At 44.3% G+C, this 12,942-nt stretch overlaps 1 protein-coding gene across 1 annotated transcript in view; it reads right to left on the bottom strand.

Annotated features, from left to right (window-relative positions):
• Nucleotides 1-7,662: 7,662 nt before the first annotated feature.
• Nucleotides 7,663-12,942, bottom strand: part of polr2b (RNA polymerase II subunit B) — a 34,869-nt gene continuing 29,589 nt past the window's right edge. The window contains exons 22-25 of the mRNA XM_069669442.1: nucleotides 12,066-12,179; nucleotides 9,933-10,093; nucleotides 7,979-8,174; nucleotides 7,663-7,881 (exon numbers count right to left, since the gene is read on the bottom strand). Of these exons, the coding sequence (XP_069525543.1) occupies nucleotides 7,792-7,881; nucleotides 7,979-8,174; nucleotides 9,933-10,093; nucleotides 12,066-12,179 (561 nt within the window). The 3' untranslated portion in view covers nucleotides 7,663-7,791. The remainder of the gene's footprint in view (nucleotides 7,882-7,978; nucleotides 8,175-9,932; nucleotides 10,094-12,065; nucleotides 12,180-12,942) is intronic.

Raw genomic sequence — 12,942 nt, 5'->3', positions numbered from 1 at the left:
TTGACTGTAGTGGTGCAGAATGAGCTCTCGGCAGAGGTACTCGTGAACGTGCAGATACGTCACATCGTCTTGTTTCTCACCTGCCTTATCATTATTATTATCATCATCATTAATCAAGTCAACTTTATTTATAGAGCACATTTTAAAACAACTCATGTTGACCAAATTGCTGAATATACAAGAGAATCCACATACACCAGGGATTCCTGAAGTGTGGTGCGTGCACCTCTAGTGCGAGCTACCTCTAGGGGGTGCGCGCGAGGAAAAATTTAATGGTGGTGTAATGGTGTATTAATTAGACCAAGTGGGATTTTTCACTTAAAAATCCTCAGATGGATACATTTTTTTGCTTTTTGGGGCGGCTGTGGCTCAGTGGTAGAGTCGGTCGTCTTCCAATCGGAAGGTCGGAGGTTCGATCCCCAGCTCCCTCAGGCTACGTGTCGAAGTGTCCTTGGGCAACACACTGAACCCCAAATTGCTCCCGGTGGCATAGCCAACGGGTATGAATGTGATGACTGATTGACAGTTGGGCAGTTTACGTAGCAGCCTCTGCCATCAGTGTGTGAATGGGTGAATGTGACATGCAGTGTAAAAGCAGCTTTGAATGGTCGCAAAGACGAGAAAGGAGACGTGTAAGTACAGTCCATTTACCATTTACTTTTTGATCCACCATGTGATCTGTTTCTGAGCCTCTGCATGTTTCAATCTAATTTTTCTATACTTGGTGGATCGTGTGGAACTTTATTGCAGTTTGATTCAAATTAGGCTGCTAATGTTCTAATTTCTATAACCGCTATGTTATATTATGTTTGGTAATTGTAATTTAAAATATGACGTCTTCTCTCATGATCTGCCCGTGCGTTTCTCTTCGCCCTTACTCATCTTCTTTGCTCTTTAAAAGTGAGGACTTGTGCGTAAGTTTGTTACAGTGAATTTTTAAGTTTCGAATGTGCACATTGTTGTCCATCTGTTGATATTTTGAATATCTTCATTGTTTGCAGAATTAAACTTGATGCTTTTGATGCGTCTTTAAATGCACCGTTGTGTTTTTTGTAAGTGCCGGGGGTTGGGGTTCGGGAGAGGGTATGTGGCATAAAACGTTTGGGAACCACTGACAGACACAATATTATACAAATACTAAAATAAATAAAATAGAAGAATAAAATAGATAAGAGCAAAGATAAAACCGAAAAACTGAATAAGTATAAAAGAATTGCTGGACAGTTTAAGATAAAATGGGAAGAGTCGAGCTCCACTGGAATTGAAGGCAGGAGGCAGAGCTGTAGTCCTACACACTCCTCTGAGCTTCCCTGTGAGCAGTTTCCCAGCCACAATGTTAATGTTATAGAGACTGTGTCTGCCCCCCCCAACCCAGGCCTGTTATTACAGTTAATTCAAACTCAAATAAAAAAGGAGTAAATCAAAAAAATTTAATAAAAATTAAAACAACAACCAAAGTTATGCCAAAAAATATGAGAATTAAATGTGGTGTGTTAAATATCAGATCCCTGTCATCTAAAGCTCTATTAGTGAACGATCTGATATCAGATGATCATATTGATTTACTCTCTTTAACTGAGACTTGGCTGTGTCAGGAAGAATATGTCAGCTTAAATGAATCCACTCCTCCCAGTCATCTTAATACTCATACTCCTCGAGACACTGGTCGAATCAAATTTTATTTGTATAGCGCCAAATCATAACCAGAGTTATCTCAGACACTTTACAGAAAGAGCAGGTCTAGACCGACTCTTTGTTCTGTTATTTAAAGAGAGGCCCAACATGAATCACCATGAGTAGCACTTAGCAACATTCGGCACATTGGCAGAAAAACTTCCTTTAACAGGCAGAAACCTCGAGCAGAACCAGACTCATGTTGAACATCTGAAGAGACTGGACGGGCCGAACATGGGAGAGAAGGAGATGCAGGATAGAGACAGGCAGAGAGAGCAACAACAACATATGTCCTTGTAACAACAACAACAGACACATACTGATGGTTACAATGCCAATAATAGTGGTAGACTAGGGTGAAGATTAGCAAAATAAATAAATAAATAAATAAATAAATAAATTAGCGAGAGAAGCAGAGTAATGATAAAGGCTGAGGTAATCGTAATTGTAACAGTTGAAGTCAACAGGTCTACTATTAGCATTAGCAGCAACAATAATGATACTATGGAGAAGGCTGATGTTAGTAGTTGTTGCAGTCGAGCAGGTCCACAGCAGCAGGTGGTCTGCAGCAACGATCCTCAGGAACCTTCAAGACAAGGGAGCACAAGAACTCCCGGGAAGATATGTGGTTAGTAATGTTAATGGGACCAGAAGATACAGAGTTAATGAGCTGCATTAATATGAGAGAGAGAGAGAGGGAGAGAGAGAGAGAGAGAGAGAGAGAGAGAGAGAGAGAGAAACACACAGAGAGAGAGAGAGAGAGAGAGAGAGAGAGAGAGAGAGAGAGAGAAAGAAACACACAGAGAGAGAGAGGAGCTAAACCTATAGCAGCATAACTCTGGGCTGGTCCCAGCCTGAGCCAGGCCTAACTATAAGCTTTATCAAAGAGGAAAGTTTGAACTCTTAAAAGAAGAGAGGGTGTCTGCCTCCCGGACCCTGACTGGTAGATTGTTCCAGAGGAGGGGGGCCTGGTAATTGAAGGCTCTACCTCCAACACTACTCTTAGAGACTTTAGGTACCACAAGCAGGCCTGCATCCTGGGAGCGCAATGTTCTAGAGGGGTAATATGGCACTATGAGCTCTTTCAGATATGATGGTGCCTGACCATTAAGAGCTTTGTAAGTAAGAAGAAGGATTTTAAATTCTATTCTAGATTTTACAGGAAGCCAGTGCAGAGAGGCTAATACAGGAGAGATGTGATCTCTCTTCCTAGTTCTTGTCAGCACACGTGCTGAGATAAAAGGAAGGTTAGATATAGGTCTATAGTTAACTAAGGTGCCTGAATCATGGGTAGGCTTTTTAAGAAGTGGCTTAATTACAGCTAGTTTAAAAGGCTGGGGTACATAGCCCGTCGATAAAGACATATTGATCATATCTAGTAAAGAAGTGCTAATTGAGGGAAAGACTTCCTGAAGCAGCTTGGTTGGAATCGGGTCTAAAAGACAGGTTGATGGTTTAGACGAAGATATCAGAGAATTTAGCTCAGGAAGGTCAACTGGAGAAAAACAGTGTAAACATCAGGTGTGTGAGCAGTTTCCAAAGATACATCTGCACCAGGTAACGGCAGGAGGTTACAGAGTCTCTAATCTTTAGGATTTTGTCCTTTAAGAAGCTCATGAAATCGTCACTGCTGAGGCCTATAGGAATACTTGGCTCAGTGGAGCTGTGACTCTCTGTCAGCCTGGCTACAGTGCTGTGAGGCATGACTCAAACCATTTGAGGACGGTACCTTTGATGCCTACACACTGCTCAAGGCATATAGACTGTGAACCACCGTGTCGAAGGCAGCAGTCACGTCTAACAGCACCAGAACAGCACTCTGTGCCCAGCCAGTCTGTAAACAGCTGTTAGGTTTGGTACGAAATAATTCTGATACAAATGCTGTTTAATTAATTAACTTATAATGATCAACAGCGCTTACAGTGTTCATGTTTGTATCTTTTAATAAATGACAACATATAGAAAAAAATAACTGTTGTACGCTGTCACATGCTCAGACTCCTCTTACTTATTAATAAGAGGTTTTTGAACTGCCACTGTCACAACCGTCCCTGCCTTCTCTCCCAATATAAGCTCCTGTACTCACATGAAATGTCCTCGTATTCCAGCTCTGCTCGCGATTTGGGACTTTTACAGTGCTTAATTATCGTCCCCACTCCCGTGGACCCGCAAGTGTGATGCTTTGTCTCTGACCAGCGGCTCAGAGGAGGAGAGGACCACCACGGTGCAATTTAAGTTTTAATCTAGTAACCAGCGAAGCTGCCTGTTTCATTGAGCCCATAAACGTTTTGGGAAAACTTTTGCAATTCTTCCTCTTGTCTTCAATTATTTTGCTGATGTCTATAAAACGCTGAAGTCTGCTCTCAGGACCTCTTTTTTCTTCTTCACTCATGGTCAAACGTCTGCTGACCAGAGATCAGCTCTCACGGCCTCAGTCCTACCTTTACTAACTGCAAACTGGCGGATCAGCTGAGTTGTCGTCATTGATTGATCAGCATTTGTCCTGCCTTATTATGTTGATTAACTTGACCAACTACCTATCAGATCTGGTTGGCCAATAAGATTTCCTCCTAAAATCGCCATTGCTGGCTCTGACAGTGGTTTAGTGCATTTAGTCCTTAACGCGGCAACAGAGTCCAAGATATTAATGCAAGTTAAATTACAATGGGTAATCATAATAAACATTATCATTATAATAATCATTATCATTATTTTATCATCATTATCACTAAAGGCAGAATGAGTCCTCATGTTTCTGCCGGTATTCTATTATTTTTATGTTATTTAAATTTAATGTTGGTTGAAATGAGTTTGAGTAAACATCAAGTTTGATTTGATTGATTTAGATTCTAACAAGACGTCTGAACTTTGACCTGAATGACCTCTGTTCCTCCACGCCTCATGTCTCTTAAATTGCATCCATGCTTCCTTCACTTGCGTCTTAGTCCCTCCCACTAGAGATGCTTGGAGAGGAGAGAGGAAACCAAGAGAGGAGAGAGGAAACCAGGAGAGGAGAGAGGAAACCAAGAGAGGAGACAGGAAACCAGGAGAGGAAACCAGGAAATGTTTTTTAAGAGACATCAGACGTTCCTTTCCTCTGAAGCATCTCGTGCAGCGACGTCCGTTTGTGATGTGTCCGTCGGGTCAGCTGATCACCGTGGGGTCAGCTGATCACCGTCGGGTCAGCTGATCACATGTGCTCTGTATTACTTATAAATCACAGTAACAGTGTTTCCTCTCTGTGACCTGTTACCTGTGTAACAAACACCTGCACATGAAGAACAGGCTGCTCTCTGTGTTACCGGCACTATGTCTTTATATTATCTGTTTATTATTTACATTTATAATTATTGATTATCTCACATGGATTAATTATTTACAAATACTGTCTGTTCATGACCTATGAACATTATTGATTAGGCTAACAGTTTCAGGTCCCGCTGATCAAACCCGACCTCATTGATGATCAGTCTCACACTGACTGAATAAAAAGTTACCTGCTGACAGAGCGACTCTCCTGCTCCCTCTGAATTCATTCATTCATCCGTAATAAAAGTTAGCAGGGGAATCACTGATCATGACGAGAGGTCTTTGTTTAAATTCAGTTTCATAGAAATGAATCTGTTTTTGCTACTTTAGATTTTTAGACAATTAACAGATTTTTATATAAATGATGACTCATAAAACAAGTCATATCTGCAGTTATTCACTCTCCTGTGTTAGTTTTATGATCAATATTTCCTTATAAACGATCACAGGTTGTTAAATACCGACTCTTTATGCCGGCGTTGTTTGTAGTCGGTTTCAAGGCGCCCTGTAAAGTCTGTTTTAAGGTCCGCTTTTCCTCTCTGCGATATAAAACAAGTTTCACATCAGTCCGGTCTGCTGCAGCGTCCAAGCACTGCCTGATCTCTAATAAGGGGGCGTGTCCACCAGTAAAAGACTTCCGAGGAGGCTGCTCTCGTGTGTCCTCGCCTATCGCTCCTCTGAATTTCCTCCTCCCTCCTCCCTCCTCGATCCTCGATCCTCGCTCCTCCGAGCAGCGATAACAGCTTTGAGACGGGCCTCAATATGGCGGCTCTGGAACTACTTTCGGGGCCGTTGGTACGAGCCATCCGGTTGCTGTACGACCAAAGTGAGAGCTGTGTCCGCATCCGCGGCACAAAGTCAAACACGTTCCCGGTGCGTGTTGGCCTGCGCTAAGATTGTCCCTTGTCACCGATGCTGTTTGTGATTTTCATGGACAGGATCTCAAGGTGCAGCCTGGGGGAGGAGGGTTTCCAGTTTGAGGACCTCTGAATTTCATCTCTGCTTTTTGCAGATGATGTTGACCTGTTGGCTTCATCAAGCTGGGACCTCCAGCAGGCATTGGGGCGGTTTGCAGCCAGGTGTGACGCAGTTGGGATGAGAGTCAGCACCTCCAAGTCTGAGGCCATGGTTCTCTGCCGGAAACCGGTGGATTGCCCCCTGCGGGTGGGGAGTGAGTCTTTGCCTCAAGCGAAGGAGTTCAAGTATCTCGGGGTCTTGTTCACAGTGAGGGTAAAATGGATCGTGAGATTGACAGGCGGATCGGTGCAGCATCAGCAGTAATGCGGGCGTTGTACCGGACTGTGGTGGTGAAGAGGGAGCTGAGCCTGAAGGCAAAGTTTTCGATTTACCAGTCGATCTACGTTACAACCCTCACCTGTGGTCACGAGCTTTGGGTCGTGACCGAAAGAATGAGATCGCGGATACAAGCGGCAGAAATGAGTTTCCTTCAGAGGGTGTCTGGGCTCAGCCTTAGAGAGAGGGTACAGAGCTCGGAGATCCGGGGGAAGCTCGGAGTAGAACCCTTCTCCTTCGCATCGAAAGGAGCTGGTTGAGGAGGAGGCATCTGGTTAGGAGCAAAATGTTGCTAGTGAGAGGGACGTCTGGGTCACCTTGCTGAGCCTTCTGCCATCATGATCCGGCCCAGGATAAGTGGAAAAAGTGGATGGATGGATGGATGGATAAAATGTCCGAAAAATAAATAAAATGTACATAAAAAACTGGTAAAGACCTTTATGCTGATCTGATATTCAAAAGATACCTGAGGGGTATACTACGAAGCAAGTTCAACATACCCAGGCTTTCTTTGGGTAAGCTTGCTCAACAAAGCCTCAAGCTTCAGTCAGAGATAGCAGGTATCACAAAGGTGGTTATGAACTTTCTCTGTTAACGCAGGCTTTCTGCTTCAGGCTCTGTGCACACTCACCGAAAAAGGGGTGTTTTACGTGTTATTTGACGCTTCTTCCGCACTAATAGGAGCGATCATCGGCTGCCTGCCTCAGTCAAACTGTTTAAATAATTATTACGATAAAAACCAACAATGCTGCTGCAAATAAGGCAAGAGAGGAATGCTGCAGAAATGTATTGTGTTAATACGTAAATTAATGTAGCTGTATTAATTTCTAATGTAACAACTACACACAGCACAACTCTTACACTGTAACAACGATACACGATTTCAGTAGTAAAGTCAAGAAACTGCAGTTACGTCAGATACGTTCACTTCGTGAAAAAAGCAAGGAAATAACTTTAGCATTTGTCTAAATAGAATAAAATTAATCAATTAATATGATTTAATCTGTGATAAATACCTACAGACATCAATTTTATCATCTGCAAAATCAGTCGTGTAAAATGGACTAGCTGCTGTGTCCTCATAGTTCTTTTATTGTTTGGATGATCTGCTGGAATTTAAAGTGTTAATTTTACCCGAAGCAAAAAAAACGGGAGGGGACATTATTAATGACAGGACGGCACAGAGTATGTTACCATGGTGATTTAGCCAGGTTAAAGGAGAGCCAGCTTTGGACACTGAAAACCCTGGGTTTAGGCTCAACAGACACAGCTAATCCCCTAATCTTGCTTCGTAGTACACCCCTCTGATCAAGTGAACCGTTTGTTTGGTCACATGATGTGTTTTAACCAATAAGAACTGAGAAAAAAAAAACCTGACAACAATCGTACAAAGAACATATTTTTATTGGACAAAAACAAAGTAAAACGGGATGAAACTAAAAACAAGAAAGGATCTTTAACTTCCTAATGTCACATCTGAAGTCTGCAGGGAGACGTCTGATTGGCTGAGCTGCTCTATGATGTCATCATACGAGGAGCAATGCTCATAGACATCAACTCCTGGAAGAGAAGCTTACAGGCGTATGGCATCCGGACGAGAGAGATCTGAGAGACAGACAGGCAGAGACAGGGTCATGGGTGGTTATTGATAAAGGTTACCTGAGTCTTGTGTTTACAGGTGAGTAATCGTGGTTATGGTTACCTGAGTCTTGTTGCGGCATCCTCGACACTCGTAGGTGTGTGTGCGTGTGTTGGCGATGGCCATCAGTCCGCACAGGTTACACACGTGCACCTGGTACGGATCAGACGCCTCGAAGAGACGCTCTCTGAGGAACTGAGCCGCTCCATGAGCGATCTGACAGTCACGCTCCATCTCCCCGAACCTCAGGCCGCCATCCCTAATAGACAGGTGAGAGACAGATGAGAGAAAGACAGGTGAGAGTCAATCAATCAATCAATTTGTATTTACACTGCTCAAAAAAATTAAGGGAACACTTGATCGTCACAGCATAACACCAAGTCAGTTCAACTTCAGGGATATCAATCTGACCATTTAGGAAGCAGTGATTGTGAATCAATTTCACCTGCTGTGGTTCAAATTAATGAGACAACAGGTGCAAGGGAGAAGCAACAGCAGGACAACCCCCACAAAGGGAATGGTTTAACATGTGGTGGCCACAGACAGCTGCTCTCTCCTGATACTGACTGACTGATTCTTCTTTAGTTTTGTGTTCTGCTCGTGTCCTTGTCACTACTGGTCGCATGAGGCGGTGCCTGCAGCCCAATCAGGTTGCACAGGTAGTCCAGCTCCTCCAGGATGGCACATCCATACGTGCTGTTTCTCCCAGCACAGTCTCAAGAGCGTGGAGGAGGTACCAGGAGACCGGTTGTTACACGAGGAGAGCTGGACAGGGCCGTAGCAGGGCATCAACCCAGCAGCGGGACCGATATTTGCTACTTTGTGCGCGGAGGAACAAGAGGAGCACTGCCAGAGCCCTACAACATGACCTCCAGCAGGCGACTGGCTGGCATGTTTCTGACCAAACTGTCAGAAACCGACTCCATGAGGGCGGCGTGAGGGCCTGACGTCCTCTAATGGGACCTGTGCTCACAGCCCAGCACCGTGCAGCTCCATTAGCATTTGCCAGAGAACACCAGAATTGGCAGGTCCGCCATTGGTGCCCATTTCTCTTCACAGATGAGAGCAGGTTCACACTGAGCACATGTGACAGACGTGAAAGAGTCTGGAGATGCTGTGGTGAACGTTATGCTGCCTGTAACATCATCCAGCATGACCGGTTTGGCGGTGGGTCAGTGATGGTCTGGGGAGGCATTTCCTTGGAGGGCCGCACAGACCTCCATGTCATAGCCAATGGTACCCTGACTGCTGTTAGGTACCGAGATGACATCCTCCAAGCACTTGTTAGACCTCATGGTGGTGCAGTGGGCCCTGGGTTCCTCCTGGTGCAGGACAATGCCCGGCCTCATGTGGCCAGAGTGTGTAGGCGGTTCCTGGTTGATGAAGGCATTGATGCCACTGACTGGCCCTCTCGTTCCCCCGACCTAAATCCAACTGAGCACCTATGGGACATCATGTATCGGTGCATCAGACGCCGCCAAGTACCGCCACAGACTGTCCAGGAGCTCACTGATGCCCTGATCCAGGTCTGGGAGGAGATCCCCCAGGACACCATCCCCTGACTCATCAGGAACATGCCCAGATGTTGTCGGGAGTGCATACAGGCACGTGGGGGCCATACACACTACTGAGTCACATCATGAGTTGCCATGACGACATTCACGCAAGTTGGATCAGCCTGTGATTTCAATTTTTTAGTCTTGATGTACTCATCATACTGAGGACTTTGGTTTCCATTGACCGTTGTTACATCAAACAATTATACAATGTACACGAGTAAAGATTTTCAACTTGAATTATAAGTTCATCAAGATCTGATGTTTGATTCAAGTGTTCCCTTAATTTTTTTGAGCAGTGCATATTTGTCCAAATCCGAGCAGTTATCTGAGGACACAAACAGAGCAGGTATAGAGCCACTCTGTTATTTCCAGAGACCCAACATGAATCCACCATGAGCAACATTTGGAAACAGTGGCAAGGACAAACGAGCCAGACAGGTGGTACAGGTGTGTCTCACCTGGATCGTCCCTCCATCGGCTGTCTGTTGAGGATCTGGACGGGGCCTCGGGCCCTCGAGTGGATCTTATCGTCAACCATGTGCTTCAGACGCTGATAATACGTTGGACCTATGAAGATCTGAGACGTCAGCTTCCTCCCAGTGAACCCGTTATACAGAACCTGATCAACAATCAACAACCAATAATTAATCATTAATCATCATTAATCATTACTAGTAAATGATGAATGAATGATGAATACTGAACCGGATGACAGATCAATAAACAATCAAAGATTTAAGTCTGTTAAAAGGAACTGATCAGTAATTAATAACCACTAATCTCAAGGCCGTTCTCATTTCTCCATTTTGTACTTCCTCGTCTCCTCGCTCCTCGTACCTGTGATATGGAAATCGATCTCAGTGCGCCATCTTTAAGGATGTCTCAATTCATAAAATGCATCTCGAGGATCGAGGAGGTTTGCCGGAGGAGCTATGAGCGAGGATACACCGGTGTATCCTTTGCGGAAATGTTTTCGGCACTGTGACGTAAAAAGAGGCGTGAAACACAGCTGGAGTATACAAACCACGCCGGGAGCAGGACGACACAAATGTTAGTGTTGTCTTTTTTAAAGGGGCTATATGAAAGATTTTACATGTATTCATCAATCAAATATCATTTTTTATTGCCAGTGTGTGAAGGGACAGTAGAGGAACTGATCAATTGAGACCTTCCCCAACTTCCTCCATTGGTCCGAACAACCTGAGCTGATTTTTATGTAAAGCACTCGGGGCGGTTTTTCTGCGAAACAAGACGATGTGACGTATCTGCGCGTTCGCGAGTACCTCTGCCGAGAGCTCATTCTGCACCACTACAGTCAACAGTGAGCAACACGAGACAACGCAAGCTGTGAAATGGAGACGGATAATGTTAACAAACGACAGCACCAACAACAACACCAACACAAACTACACACGAGAATAAAAACTAAAATAAGTTTTATCTAGTGAAGCCGTCTGACCAAACAGGAAGTGACCGATGTCAGGGAGAAAACTAGAGTCGACATCGCAGGGCATGTGACTCATGGAGACCTTCGATTGCTTTTGACCCACAACTTATTGTTGTCATAGAAACAAAACCAGTGTGCAGCGTTCTCTCACCGGGTGCAGTGTTTGTTCTCTCACAGCACAAGAGCAGTCGCCCCGCCCTGCCTGGCTAATGTTCGCTAATGTTCGTGATGATTTGCTGCTTCGCCGGTGTAATTTGCCGTTTGATTACGAAGCACAATGCCGGAGTCCTGCAGTGTATTTATTATAGAGCTAGTTGGCTAACCTTAGCATGCTCGCTAACGTTATGACTACCAAAATGATCTGAGGGTGTATGTCAGTTATCTAGCTTGACACATAACTTCACCAGCTAACATGACAAATGGTGTTGGTTTAGTAAATTATGTAGCAGATCAAAGCAAATGTGTATAAACTTTGTGTTTTCTATTAGCCAATATCACTGCATTACCTGCCTGGGCTAAAGTTAGCCAGCCAGCTGTAAGCTGCTGGCAACAAGCCACTGTTAGCTTGTCTGCTATAGCAGACAACTTGCCAGTTAGGTAACGTAGCAAAACACTGTCGAGTAGATAACACCAGCTAACACGCAGACTCCCGGGGCTGATCTGGTAATTGAGTAATTTGCCGTTTGGTTAAGAAGCAAAAACCCCGGATGCTAGTTCATGCGTGCAAGTGGCCGCGCGAGCGTGTACAAGAAGGTCGAATGCAGTTCCCTCAACGGCCGACCGTGTCGCTAGGAATGGGGATTTTCTGAAAGTTACATAAAGACCCTTTAATATACATATAAACGAGCAGTTAAACAGTAAAAAAACAAAACAAAACCAAAGCTTTGTTGCATGTCTCTGTTCCTGGGACATCTGTTCTGTCTGACCAGCAGATAGACAGATGATGTCTCATGTTGTTAGATGTCTGTTGCCTCAACTCCTCTCTCCTCGTGTCTCTTCCTCGCCTCCTCAGCTCACATCACTGGTGGGAGGGACTAAGATGCGAGGAGAGGAGTCATGGAAAGGACTCAAGGACGTACAAACTGAGAAATGAGAAGAGCCTTCAGGCTTCATGTGTGAACAGGATGTGAAAACAGTGAGTGACCTCATTTCCTCTCAGGTGATATCCGTACTCAGACAGCAGGTTTGACACTTTCTGCACGTTGACCGCATCGTTGAACGGCGTGGCGTCGCCGATCTCACCTTTGTTTGCAGAAACCTGAAAAACAAACACAAAATGTATTTACAAAATGTAAACACACCTGTAAACACACCAGAGGGGCGTACAACGAAGCTTGATCAGAGGGTAAGGACGGTCTGTTGAGCCTAAACTCAAGAGTTTTCCATGTCACAAAGCTGGTTCTCCTTTAACCTCTCTAGATCACCATGGTAACTAACTCTGCAAAGCTCACCTGGTCAGGACCAGGTTATGTTCAGAGTTCGGGCTTTAAATCGTCTGTAAAGCACAGTCCTGTCATTAATAACGTCCTGACGATGTTCTCTGTGGGTAATATAGCTCCTCAGCTGAAGTTATGTGTATAAGGAAACTTCTGGAACGTAACGTTACACATGTAAAGACACAGAACGAAGCAGTGCAGGAACAGTAGCACGTACTGTATGCATCGCATCACAGAGTTTATGCATTCAGTTAGTGATGAATATAACATGACCCCCCTTCCAGTCTCCCTTTCTCGTTTTAACTGTTTGCTTCGGGTAAAATTAACACCTTAAATTTCAGCAGATCATCCAAACAGTAAAAGAACGATGAGGACACACCAGCTAAAGACACTGGATCACCTTTTTATGTTTGGTTCTGATTTCCTGCCAAGTCCGTTTTACACGTTTAAAACACAGATAATAAAACTTATCAGTCTGTAGGTATTTATCAGAGATTAAATCTCATCAGAACATTAATTTCAAATATCCAAATATAAATAAATCACTCCTTTTAGTGCGTAAGCAGCGTCAAATGATGCGTAAAA

This window comes from Semicossyphus pulcher, unplaced genomic scaffold, assembly GCF_022749685.1.
Source record: "Semicossyphus pulcher isolate SPU_LCO1_2020_fin unplaced genomic scaffold, fSemPul1.0.p SCAF_2, whole genome shotgun sequence".
NCBI lineage: Eukaryota > Metazoa > Chordata > Actinopteri > Labriformes > Labridae > Semicossyphus > Semicossyphus pulcher.
This window is presented reverse-complemented; position numbering and strand designations above follow the sequence as displayed.